The 12,629-nt window shown below is 46.4% G+C and overlaps 2 protein-coding genes across 2 annotated transcripts; both read left to right on the forward strand.

Moving 5' to 3' along the window:
• Window positions 1-341: 341 nt before the first annotated feature.
• On the forward strand, window positions 342-8,407 carry LOC115180047 (phosphatidylinositol 4,5-bisphosphate 3-kinase catalytic subunit gamma isoform-like). The gene is made up of 16 exons (XM_029741940.1): window positions 342-504; window positions 1,151-1,547; window positions 1,662-1,924; window positions 2,109-2,466; window positions 2,663-2,958; window positions 3,140-3,669; window positions 3,885-4,119; window positions 4,906-5,115; window positions 5,515-5,596; window positions 5,693-5,796; window positions 5,974-6,120; window positions 6,202-6,292; window positions 6,449-6,579; window positions 7,078-7,189; window positions 7,411-7,568; window positions 7,680-8,407. The coding sequence occupies exons 2-16, from the start codon at window positions 1,163-1,165 to the stop codon at window positions 7,959-7,961; spliced, it is 3,384 nt and encodes a 1,127-aa protein (XP_029597800.1). The 5' UTR covers window positions 342-504; window positions 1,151-1,162; the 3' UTR covers window positions 7,962-8,407.
• A 16-nt stretch (window positions 8,408-8,423) lies between these two features.
• bbs10 (Bardet-Biedl syndrome 10) lies at window positions 8,424-12,426 on the forward strand. The gene is made up of 5 exons (XM_029741941.1): window positions 8,424-8,526; window positions 8,792-9,023; window positions 10,393-11,271; window positions 11,346-11,615; window positions 11,859-12,426. Exons 1-5 carry the CDS (start codon window positions 8,445-8,447, stop codon window positions 12,298-12,300), a joined length of 1,905 nt encoding a protein of 634 aa, XP_029597801.1. The 5' UTR covers window positions 8,424-8,444; the 3' UTR covers window positions 12,301-12,426.
• The last annotated feature ends 203 nt before the right edge of the window (window positions 12,427-12,629 follow it).

The raw sequence follows: 12,629 nt of genomic DNA on the forward strand, positions 1-12,629 counted from the left end.
CAAATGCTTCCTTTTTCTTTTCAGGAGAAAACGTTTTTAGTGAATATGACAGTGGAATATGAATATAAATGCACCAGTCTTGGCATGGAAACAATAACATACTTATCCCAGTTTATAACGGCAAAATTTTTTTGTAATAGTTATGATTATGCAATGAAATTTGTAAGTCGCTCTGGATAAGAGCGTCTGCTAAATGACGTAAATGTAAAAATGTAAAATGGCATTATTTGGCTGTGGGTTTCTGTAGTCCAGTTCCCTCAAAACTACAGTTATGGCGACTCTGAGCGACCAATAAGAGCACAACATGTAGGCTTGCATGGGACTCGGCTTCACACATAACAGGGAGGGGTGAGTGGAATAGCCGACAGAAAGTTTTAGTACCACTTCTTCGGACTCAACATGAACTACGGAGAAACTGGGACCATTGTACAATTATTTACAAATGCCTAGTGACAAACCGTGTCATATTTCTGCTGGCGTTAGTGTGTTTAGGTCTACTGAGCGGTAAGTTTTCTCCATATGGTTTTCTCTGGCTTTCATACTTTCCCTGGCGCATGTAATCGGCAATAAATTACCGTTACTTTCTGTTTTTGAAATCTAATGGCTCTGGATTTGCTCATGGGAAACTATCTCTATATTGAAGTTTCATCAATAATTGTTGTATTTTTTTATAATGTATGATTTTATTATATACTGTAGGTTTGTTTTTGTGAGCAGGTGTAGGAGACTTGTCAATTTCATTTCAAGTTGTGATTGAATCATTTTTGGAAAAATGTTCTGAAATGACTAAGGTGTAATTTACAATGTTGCCAAATTCTGGTTACTCAATTTAAGTGCAACATTTCTGTTCTTTTGATGAGTTGATAGCAATGATAGTATGGGGTTGATACGTTGTTACTGCTGTCAGTGCTTCTCCTTGCTTCCTGCTTTGCAACTTCCTATGCAGAGAAGTTCATCTGAAAGAAGTTGAATAAGATTTATATACACCATAAAAAATTGAATTATTATGAGCATAACATATCATGATAGAGTATCTTATTATAGGCAGTGTTTACAAACATGAGATAATTATATATGCTACATTTAACATCCCTTATACATCCATCTATTCTAATCTAAACTGATGTATTTTATTCTTCATTGATAATAGATAACTCGTGTTATGGAACAGCAAGTGAGCGATGAAGAACCTCAACCTGTAGTCCTTAGAGAAGAGATCCGGAGGAGGAGAAGAAAGATGAAAGCCTTCACCTCCACCTTCTCCGTGGCCATGGACCAGATAGCCATCGAGTTCATCCTCCCCACCACCACTAAGAGTAGCCGCAGCCCGGACACCTTGCTCCTGGAGGTGGCTGGGAACTGGACGGTGGAGCAGGTGAAAGCCCAGGTGTGGCTGAGGGTAGTAGCCACCAACCTGTGCCCTGAGTTCTATCAGAAGTACTCCTCTGACCACTGCATCCTGCTCTACCAGAAGAAGGGCAACTGGTGTGAGATCTACGATAAGCACCAGGTGTTTCAGACCCTGGACTGCATCCGCTACTGGAAAGGTAGAAGCTTTAAGTCTTAAATCTGTCTTTTATATCCTTGTATTATTTGTATACGGTATATTTTATTGTGAGGCGTGTTGAGATGTTTTAATAAAGTTGTGTTTGAATCTAAAGCTCTGAAGAAAGATGTGGGGAAGATCCACCTGACGTGCCGGCCTCAGCCCTCCGAGGAGTCCACACAGTACCAGAGGTACCTCAACTACCTGATTGGCTACGACGTCACCGACGTCAGCAACGTGCACGATGACGAGCTGGAGTTCACCCGAAGGAAGCTCCTCACACCCCGCAAGAACGAGCTGTCTGACCGGGACCCCAAACTATACTCAATGGACCCTTGGATCACATCCAAGCACCTCCCGGAGTACCTGTTCACCAAGGTATCTAACCCCTAACCTGGCTGCTCCAGTGGTGCAGCTCTGCGGGGCGACCCTCTGCTTCTTGTCTGCTCCCAGCCTGTTCTGTGTTGGGTGATGTAGCTGGGTACTGGGACAGTAAAAAATTGCCAATTTCCGTTGTCTCTGTATCATGGATCAATAAAGATTGAATAATATTTTATTCTAGGTGACCAACAGCCACATCCTGCTGGTCATTCACAGGAACAAGGCCAGCCAGACCATCAAGGTGTCCATCGACGACACGCCCGTCCAGGTGCTCCAGACCTTCTTTACGAAGATCTCCAATAAGAGGGCTCTGCTGGGAGTTCCTGAGGATGTGTGTGAGGCAGACTACGTCCTGAGGGTGTGTGGCAGGGAAGAGTATATCTATGGGAACCACCCGGTCAGGGATTTCCACTGGGTCCGACAGTGTCTGAAGAACGGGGAGGAGATCCATCTGGTTCTGGAGTCGGCTCCTAATCCGGGTCAAGACCTAGTCCAGAGAGAGGACTGGGCACAGGTGGATGACTGTACTGGAGTGGCAGGTAAGCTAGCATCAACATTCCCATAGTAATCTTATCAGAATATTTCACCAATAGATTACAATATGTGCTTTTCAAGTAAACAAACTCCCCTAGTCCATAGAGTTGTGCCACAATAAACAATATTATAGCACATGATTTTACTGTGGGAAGTATTTCTTTGATGATTAAGATGATTCATATTCCTCTGTTCCAACAGGCACCCATGAGCAGCTGACGATCGACGAGAAAGACCACGAGCGGGTCTTCACCATCTCTCTGTGGGACTGTCACAGGAAGTTCAGGGTTAAAGTCCTGGGCATAGACATCCCGGCTTTGCCGAGGAACCCAGAGCTGATCGTGTATGTGGAGGCCAGTATCTTCCATGGCCAGCAGCTCCTGGCTCAGGAGAGAACCTCCTCCAAGGCTTTCACTGAGGAGGTGCTGTGGAACACCTGGCTGGAGTTCAATATACGCATCAGAGACCTGCCCAAGGGGGCTCGCCTCAGCCTACAGGTAAACTGTATAAGGTTTATTGGTTTAGTCTGGCAGCCGTATCTATATTTACTTTAGCCAACATCTTTGTTGTGGGATTTTTTTGTAGAATACCAGTCTATTATTTGGAGAATATAATATGAATCACAACTTCATTCAATTCATTACAATTTAACTCTGTTCTCTTTTCTCCTCTACCCAGGTGTCCTGTGGGAAGGCCCAGACCCAGATCTCTAAGGGCACCTCCTCCTCCTACCAGGACAATGGAGGATCCCCAGGTGGAGGTGGCAGCGGCAGCCATGATGGTAGTAAGACTAAGAGTCGTCTGCTGTACTACGTCAACCTGCTGCTGGTGGACCACCGCTCGCTGCTGCGCCAGGGAGAGTTCATCCTCCACATGTGGAAGATGCCTGAGAAGACTGAGGACAACAGCAGCGTCAATGCAGACAAGCTGACCTCAGCCACCAACCCAGACAAGGCCTCCTCCATGGCCATAGCCATCCTGCTGGACAAGTACTGCTACCCAGTGGCCCTGCCCAAGAGCAGGGAGGGCAAGGTGGCTGGGGGGGAGGGTCGGGAGGCCGAGGGAGGGGAGAGGGGGCAAAGGGAGATGCCTAACCACCTGAGGAAGCAATTCGAGGCAATTGTTGAGACAGATCCACTGCACCCTCTCAGCCAAGAAGACAAAGAGCTGCTGTGGCACTTCAGAGAGGAGTGTATGCGTCACCCCAGGTAAGACTGACTGGCATGGTCATCTAATACTATATTACTGAATAAGTTTGAGTAATCTGAGTTTATAACACAGAAGCACTTGTTTCATCCCAATTCCATCGCTCTTAATATCTTTCCTGTAAGAGTATCACAGAGATCTTTCTGTGAATATGATTCAGTGCAATTTTTGGGAGTTTTATTGAAATGTTGTAAAACTCGCTACTGTCTCCTCCCAGGGCATACCCCAAGCTGCTGGGCTCTGTGCTGTGGGGTAGACAGGAGGCTGTCCTGGCCACCCATAGGCTGTTGGAGAGGAGCTCTGTTTGGGACCGTAGTGTGCTGGATGTGGGCCTGGCCATGCAGCTGTTAGACTGCCACTACTCTGACGCTCACGTCCGCTCTATGGCCGTACGCAAGCTGGAGACCCTGGGGGACGACGACGTTCTGAGATACCTGCTGCAGCTGGTCCAGGTGAGTTAGTCGGACTTGTTGGAACCAAAATTTGTCTGAGAAATGTCTGATGTGTTTCGGTCTTGGTTCTGTCAAGATTCGGTCTGTGCCATAGAGGAACCGGGTTTCGTTATCCAGCCCTAGTCATGCAAGTTGGCATTTATTGTCATGACTCTTGTCCCGGAGGCAGAACAGAGCAATTTCACTTTAGATAGGCCCGCTGCAAAGTCAAAATTAGCTATATTGTAAAAATTCATTAAAGCAAACATTTGCTTTTTTGATCTAAATTTAAGGTTAGGTTTACGCATAATGGTTAGCAGTTTGGTTAAGGTTAGGTTTAAAATCTGATTTTATGACTTTGTGGCTGTGCTAGCTAGTGACCACTCTGCAGAGCTGCCTCCAGGACAAGATTCATGACGAGAATGACTAAACCGCCCTAGTCATACTTCTACACTCACCTGTCTCTGAGTGTAGAAGCACACATAAAAACAAGTAGTTGTTTAATACATTGACCAGGAAAAAACACAATAGCAACCTTTACAGACAACACTGCCTAGTATTTTCCCAGAAGGGAGCACCTGTGGGCAGTTTTGCATGTGCCATTCGTCACTGTAGAGTCAAATAACTGTCTCTACTGTCAACAATGAGGCCTTGGTTACACATGCAAAACAGTGTGAGTATGAACAAATCCCCAAACTGGAAGATACTTTATAATGTTGCATTACAGTTTAGTGAAACATTTAGCTTGCATTTATGATGTGTTTATGTTGAGAAAAATGCACATGTGTGCTCCTCTGTGTTTTTCAGGCTGTGAAGTTTGAGCCGTACCATGACAGTGCCCTGGCCAGGTTCCTGCTGAAGAGAGCTCTCAGGAGTAAGAGGATAGGTCATTTCCTTTTCTGGTTCCTGAGGAGTGAGATCGCCCAGTCCATGCACTACCAGCAGAGGTACGCTGTGCTGCTGGAAGCCTACCTCCGAGGCTGTGGAGAGGACATGCTGCAGGACTTCAGACGCCAGGTGGGTGATCGTATAGCCTTGACCCCAGCCGTAAACAAGAGCACGGTGTGATGTGTGATCGGACACAGTAGGAGTGGGTGAGGAGAGTTCCTCCTCCGTGTAATGTGACTGTAAGGCTTTGACGTCGTAGCCAATCAGGTAGTTGAGGTACCTCTGGTACTGTGTGGACTCCTCGGAGGGCTGAGGCCGCCACGTCAGGTGGATCTTCCCCACATCTTTCTTCAGAGCTTTAGATTCAAACACAACTTTATTAAAACATCTCAACACGCCTCACAATAAAATATACCGTATACAAATAATTCAAGGATATAAAAGACTGATTTTAAAAAGACTAGGTCGCTAAAGTGTCAGATAACGAGGACCTGAATAAAGAATAATCCGATTCGTTATCATCAACAGGTGGAGATAACAGAAGCCCTGCAGAAAGTCACCAGGGAGATAAAGGCCATGTCTGCTGAGAAATATGATGTTTCTGCACAAGGTGAGCCTGTCGCCTCAAGTCAACGGACCTCGTATAAGAGGTGGAGATAAATCCCTATATAAATGAATATGTAGTGAGTCCCGGTGTTATGTTCAGTTGTGTTCCAGCTGCGTCAGAAGCTGGAGAACCTGCAGACGTCTGGGCTGCCAGAGAGCTTCAGAGTGCCCTATGACCCGGGTCTACGGGCTGGTGCTCTGGTGGTGAGTGGAATAATACCTATCCATCTCTATTCTACCCCCCTCTTATTTTCCTCCAAGTCTCTTCTCGCTTGTCTCCATCCCTTTCTTCACCATCATTTCCTGTATCCTCCACTAATTGAATTCATACTCCTCCATTCTCTCCTGTGTTTGACTGTAAACATGGGTCCCTCTCTTCAGATAGAGCAGTGTAAGGTGATGGCCTCTAAGAAGAGACCGCTGTGGCTGCAGTTTAAGAGGGCTGACCCCACCACCCTGTCCAGTGACACCATCGGGGTCATCTTTAAGGACGGGGATGACCTCAGGCAGGACATGCTCATTCTACAGGTGTGTGGGCTTGCTTTCTCAATGGGTTAGGCAAAACTGTCCACCAAATGTTCCATGACAAGGAAGTGCTCCTCTTTTTAGATTCTGCTGATCATGGAGTCCATATGGGAGGAAGAGTCTTTGGACTTGTCCTTACTGCCTTACGGCTGTATCTCTACTGGGAATAAAATAGGTATGTCAACTGACTTTACACTGTCATGACGCATTAATAATAATATATTACAACATATACTGTAGAAATAATTATATATATATATATATATATATATATATATATATATATGTGCCATTTCTAATTAAATAAGCATCTCTCTTGCTCTCTCTCTAGGGATGATTGAGATAGTGAAGGATGCCACCACTATTGCCAACATCCAGCAGAGCGTTGTGGGAAGCACAGGAGCATTCAAGGACGAGATCCTCAACCAATGGCTGCGGGACAAGTGTGTGAGCGAGGAAAAGGTAGCTCGCTAGATTTACTCCCACGGTGCTGCAGCGTCTCAGCTGTAGAGGATATAACTGCGCCGCAAAGGGGGGAAGGAAACACACCTGCTGCATTTCCTGTTACCCAGGGCTTTGTCTGCAGCACTATTCATGTATACTCAGACTGTGTAGGCTGAAGCACCTCCACATTGGCCGTTTAGAAATATCCCAATGCAGCAGTCTCCATAGCTTTAGGGTGAAGGTATACCACAGAAGCTACCACAACACTAGCAGATAAATAGAGGAAGATGAAACACGGTTTGAGTACCTGTGTTTGCTCCAATGTTGTCTGCGGTAATAATCGAGCAGAGCTGGTTGTATGAAATTGCAGCTCACAAATGCTCTTCATTTCCTCCACTCTGTCTTTATCACTTCCCTTCTCCCTCTCTTTTGCTGTCTTTCTCTGTCTCTCTCTCTTTGTGTGTGTGTGTGTGTGTGTGTGTTTGTGTGTGTGTGTGTGTCTCTCTCTCCCTGTAGTTCCAGCAGGCAGTGGAGAGGTTTGTGTTCTCCTGTGGAGGGTACTGTGTGGCCACCTACGTGCTGGGGGTAGGAGACAGACACAACGACAACATCATGATCACTGAATCTGGTACCAGAGCTCATCCTCATCTCCCTATAGCACAAACATGATACAGTACTTGGCTTTAAGTGGCTGCCAAAACATTAGGAATACATTCCACAATATTCTATATATGTGAGTGAACCCATAGAAAGTGATTATCTGTTCATCTGAATGTAGTAATTTGTTTCTGATGTATTGGATGGTTGATCTATAACATGCTTTTTTCCCATTGATATGTTTGCCCTCAGGTAACCTGTTCCACATAGACTTTGGCCACATACTGGGGAACTATAAGAGTTTCCTGGGTATCAGTAAGGAGAGGGTTCCCTTCGTCCTCACCCCTGACTTCCTCTATGTCATGGGCACATCAGGGAAGAAGAGCAGCCCACACTTCCAGAAGTTCCAGGTACTCAAACTAACTTGTTGTCTAACTAGTAAAAATACACACACACACACACTTAACTAGAGTATTTATCTCTTGTAGAGTACTAACACATACCTACCCCCTCTCTCCCAGGATGTGTGTGTGCGGGCCTACCTGGCTCTGAGGCATCACACCAACCTCCTCGTCATCCTGTTCTCCATGATGCTGATGACGGGCATGCCTCAGCTCACCAGCAAAGAAGACATCGAGTACATCCGCGAAGCGCTGACTGTGGGCCGGCCGGAGGAGGAGGCACAGCGCCACCTGCTGGACCAGATAGAGATCTGCAGGGACAAGGGCTGGACTGTGCAGTTCAACTGGTTCCTGCACCTGGTGCTGGGCATCAAGCAGGGGGGGGATAAACGCTCGGCTTAGGGGGCTCCCCTTGTGGTGCCAATGGCTTAGTGGGCTGGCAACACCAGTGTGATGGGTTCGAATCCCACAAGGGCCACATATGTGATAAACTGTAAACCACTTTAGGTACAATTACTATGTTGATTAGACTCCCAAATAAGGAGAGAGGGAGATATAGTCAGAGACCAAAGTCTGGATCTAAAGGTTTGTCAACCCTTCTCAATGATGTAACCAGCTGTTCCAATACATTACTCATTGACTGTACCATGGACTGTATACAGTACCAGTCTTATTTTTGCACTTTCAAGATCAAAACCTGATCTTACCATATGTTTATGAGTTATACATAAATATTGACTCCTGTTCGCTTCCTAATGCACTGAAGCCGATTGTATCATCTGTTAATATAACATCAGACTTGCATGACTGATGGTGGCAATACCATAATAAACCTGATCGTAGAGAAATTTAGTTATATATTACCTCCCGTCGCTAGAGGGCGACATGCAGATTTTAAACAGTGATTTACCAACCCCATCAGAGGAAGAGGTATCTAGGAAACCAAAGGAAGTTTTTCCACACCAAGGTGAGTTCACGTAAACAATCAGAATTTCGATGTTTTATCGTGGATGTAGTCAGTATAGTTTTACCATAAAGTGACCTTTCACTCATCAAGATAAAAGAGGTTGGGGATCAGGCGCGCGGTATCGGAGTAGGCTAGCTAGTTACTTCAATTCATGTGTAATGTGTGCAGCGCCACCCCATGTCGCCCGAGCCCAGTGTAATCCAATGATTGACATTGAAGCCAGTGAATCCCAGCTAACCCAGTTGTGTCTGTGTGTCCTGGACAGGTCGCCTCTCTCCATCTCTCAGGTCTTGGGGGATGGGGATGCGGTTGCAGCCTCAGTGTCTGCAGCTGGACTCCGTACTGCAGACAGTGAGTGTCCTGGAGGCAGTGATCCGGAGGAGCTTTGGTCCTGATGGAGGACAGGTGCTGTTCACACGGGACACGGGGCAAACTCTGCTGACACGCCACGGAACACGCATCCTCACAGCCCTGCGGGTGGAACACCCGCTGGCCAGGTAACACAAGTTAGTTAGAGTATGTGAGTGGAGTACCTGGACCTACTATTTTCTTTTGAAGCATTGAAAACAAACCATATGATTTGATTAAAAAGTCCTTTAATAAACATGAAAAGGTGAATGTAAGAAGCACTCATAATTTCAAATAGGCTACATGTCATATTAAACAGCATATAAACACTCTAAATAGGTCAGGAGCCTGACAGGGAGACTATGTAGGAATGAAAATTGATTATTTAGGCTATATTACAATTATTTCAAGGCTATAGCCTACAAATAAATATATTGTGAACACACTAGGCTGGTAGGGAGTCAGGGACATTAAGCGCTCAGCATTTTAACAAAGGTTTGTTGTATTAAATCATTATAGTCTATATATTGTGCATATAAGCTGTGACTTAAATGAAAAACGCCTTATTAGGCTCAGTCTAGAGTTCCTTGGAATTCATTCTTAGAAACACCAGTTTGGCTGGAGTCTGTAGCTTCAGGCTCATGTGATGGTGCCTGTAGAGCAGGCCAGCAGTGGAGAATATCCTCTGCAAGCTGGGGATGCTAAACAACCTTTTGGCCACTCTTGCCAGGCTGGGCAGGGATACAGAGTTGTTATTTTCTTCTTCTATAGGTAGGTCTAAAGGTTTTTAGTCAAAACAACCCAATCAAAAACAGAAAGCGCCTTGAAAGTTGGAATATGAAAATCAATTATGTCCTATTGTATAGATAATCTAACAAAAATGAAGGAACATTTTCAGAGATCTGATTTGTTATGTGTAAATACTTTGCTACAATGAAACTTAATTACACCCTCATGTATTCGGGATATGTGCCTTTTCAGATTCCCCAATTATTATTATTGGACACTACATCACCACACTCCCTCTCTTGCTCTTGGTCCTCATCTTTGTAAGACACCTTGATTTTGCACCGGTGTGTTTTATCAGTCTGTTTATGAAAATATTTAGCGAACCATGACAGTAGCTAAAGTAAGGAGCTATAGCAGCACACAAGTAGACTACAAATGCATGAAGCTCGTGAAGTGATTGTATACTGGAGCGCTATTGGAGCGGGTGAGAAGACCGATGCACCAGCCTTTGGGAATCTGGATCCACACCAGTTAAATAGGGCACGCTTCAGCTCCAGCTCTGCTCCAGCTCCGCTCACATACTCTGACTGTCTACACTGTATTTCTGATCAATTTGATGTTATTTTAATGGACAAAAAAAATTGCTTTTTTTTTCAAAAACAAGGGCATTTCTAAGTGACCCCAAACTTTTGAACGGTAGTGTACATACATATATACACACACACGTTCACACTTACAGTACTTGTGAAATCTCAATCTGTGTGTGTGTGTGTGTGTGTGTGTGTGTAGGATGGTGGTGGAGTGTGTGAGGAGACACAGCTCGGTGACAGGAGATGGCTCCAAGACCTTCGTCCTGCTGCTCGCCTCATTGCTACGGGAGATACAGAAACACACCCGAAAAGCCCGCCGGGAAGGCGCAGGCGCCAAGCGTTTGGCTGAAGCTCTGCTGGCCTTCGGATTGGACGAGCTCAGTGATGTCATCACTGTTGGAGTGGCTCCACATGGCTCCTCCCTTTCAGACCCACACACCCCAGGACAAACAGACACACACACTCTGTGCCGCCTACTCAGTGCTTTCCTTCACACCCGGCTCAGCCCTACTCATGCTGAAATCATCAGCCAACTGACCTGTGAGCTGCTCTCGCATTGGAGCTGCCATGGCGACTTCATTAACGAACACTTCCCTGCTCTGCACACAGCAGTATCAGGCTTCCCTATTGGCTGTTCCCGTCTGCTGGAGGGCCAGGTCATACATGCAGATTTCTCTACACCCCTCCCACTCCGCGACCATGGACCAATCAGGGCCCTAGCGGTGACGGAAGCCCTGGAACCCAGCCTGCTGATTGGTGGAACTGTGCTGGAGCTGGGTGGGGCTAATAGAGGGATAGAAAGTGTGTGTGTGAGATTAGGGCGGAGGTTAGACAGTGTGTGTATCATTCTACAGCATCTAGGAGTGTCTCTGCTCCTTTCATCAGTTAGACAGTCGGAGGCCGTCCTGGCTGCAGTGGGGAGGCACGGGGTGTGTGTGTTAGAGTGTGTGTGTGAAGAGGACCTCACCTTGTTCTCTGTGCTCAGTGGAGCCCAGCCTGTCTCAGACTGGTCTGTGATTGGACAGGAACACGTTGCTACGGTTACCTTCTGCCGGCCGCTGGTGCTGGGAGCTCACAGGTATGGTAACAGGATAGTTACACACACACACACACACACACACTATTCTAATTATGTGGTTTTCTCTCTCCCAGGTTTGTCAATGTGGGGTTTCCTAAGGCAGAGGACAGGGGCAGACCCCACAGTCTGGTTGTGTGTGGACTGACAGAGGGCCAGACGGAACAGAGTGTATGTGCTGTACGAGATGCTCTACTCATGCTGCATACCTCCTCGGGGCCCGAACACAGGACTAGAGCTACAGAGAGAACTGCACGCACAGACGTGATGGAGCCTTATTGTGTCATATCCGTGGGCGGGACTTTTGAGTTCCTGTTACACCACACCCTCCTACAGCGCAAACACAGACACACACACTCTGTCACACACAGACACACACACTCTGTCACACACAGACACGCAAACACTCCGTCACACACAGACACGCACGCTCTGTCACACACAGACACGCACGCTCTGTCACACACAGACACGCACGCTCCGTCACACACAGACACGCACGCTCCGTCACACACAGACACGCACGCTCCGTCACACACAGACACGCACGCTCCGTCACACACAGACACGCACACTCTGTCACACTTGGACAACCCTGCCGTCTCGGAGATGCTAGCAGAGGCCCTACTGAGTGTGCCCAGACAGATCTACTCCCACAATCCTCGGCGCTACCTGGAGGCTCACGCACACACTCTCAGTTGCATACGTAACCATGGTAACTCTCCGGACCCGCCGGAAACGAGTGCTGCTCTGGCAGCGGATGGTTCTAATATGGTCCAGGCTGACACTGGGTCAGAGTCTATGTTTGGGTCAGGATCTGGGTCAGGGGTAAAGGAGGTGACGGTTTGGTCAAGCTCTGGCTCTAGTTCAGGTGTGGAGTCAGTGTCCTGTAAGTATCAACTGATCCTGGCTGTTCTACAGTGTCTCAGGAGTCTACTGTCTGTGGACACTGTACTACACGCTAATACCTCACACACACTCTCACACACCTGTCAGAGAGAAGAGGAGGAGGAGGAGGATGATGATGACTGAGAACTCATGCTTGAATTCCTTTGTTTTTGTTTCATTGTTCATCCAAATGTTTCGTATTCACTGCTTGAAAAGGTAATCTATTTGATGAATTTGTATGTTAATAAATCCGATTTCTGTTTGATGAAATAGGACTATGGTTATATTACATTGTTACAGCGACAGAACAGAGCATTTCCTTCATCACCTCTCCCCCGCTCCACTGTAGAGAAAACACTCTGCCCAACCCAGACTTTTTCTTATTCATTAACTTCTAAGGAGGTCAGTTGCTGTATTCATGTATCAATTACAAATGGAATCTCCTTGTGAAATGAAGGTTCACAGTGTAGGCC

The sequence above is a fragment of the Salmo trutta genome, chromosome 40 (genome assembly GCF_901001165.1).
Source record: "Salmo trutta chromosome 40, fSalTru1.1, whole genome shotgun sequence".
Taxonomy (NCBI): Eukaryota; Metazoa; Chordata; class Actinopteri; order Salmoniformes; family Salmonidae; genus Salmo; species Salmo trutta.

What these genes read in the sequence shown, in the direction of transcription:
- LOC115180047 (XM_029741940.1), top strand. Translation starts at nt 1,163, where the DNA reads ATGGAACAGCAAGTGAGCGATGAAGAACCTCAACCTGTAGTCCTTAGA. An exon ending in CATCATGATCACTGAATCTG is followed by an intron (nt 7,190 to 7,410) that starts GTACCAGAGCTC and finishes GTTTGCCCTCAG; the next exon opens with GTAACCTGTTCCACATAGAC. An exon ending in CACACTTCCAGAAGTTCCAG is followed by an intron (nt 7,569 to 7,679) that starts GTACTCAAACTA and finishes CCTCTCTCCCAG; the next exon opens with GATGTGTGTGTGCGGGCCTA.
- bbs10 (XM_029741941.1), top strand. Translation starts at nt 8,445, where the DNA reads ATGCAGATTTTAAACAGTGATTTACCAACCCCATCAGAGGAAGAGGTA. An exon ending in GGAAGTTTTTCCACACCAAG is followed by an intron (nt 8,527 to 8,791) that starts GTGAGTTCACGT and finishes TGTCCTGGACAG; the next exon opens with GTCGCCTCTCTCCATCTCTC. An exon ending in GTGGAACACCCGCTGGCCAG is followed by an intron (nt 9,024 to 10,392) that starts GTAACACAAGTT and finishes GTGTGTGTGTAG; the next exon opens with GATGGTGGTGGAGTGTGTGA.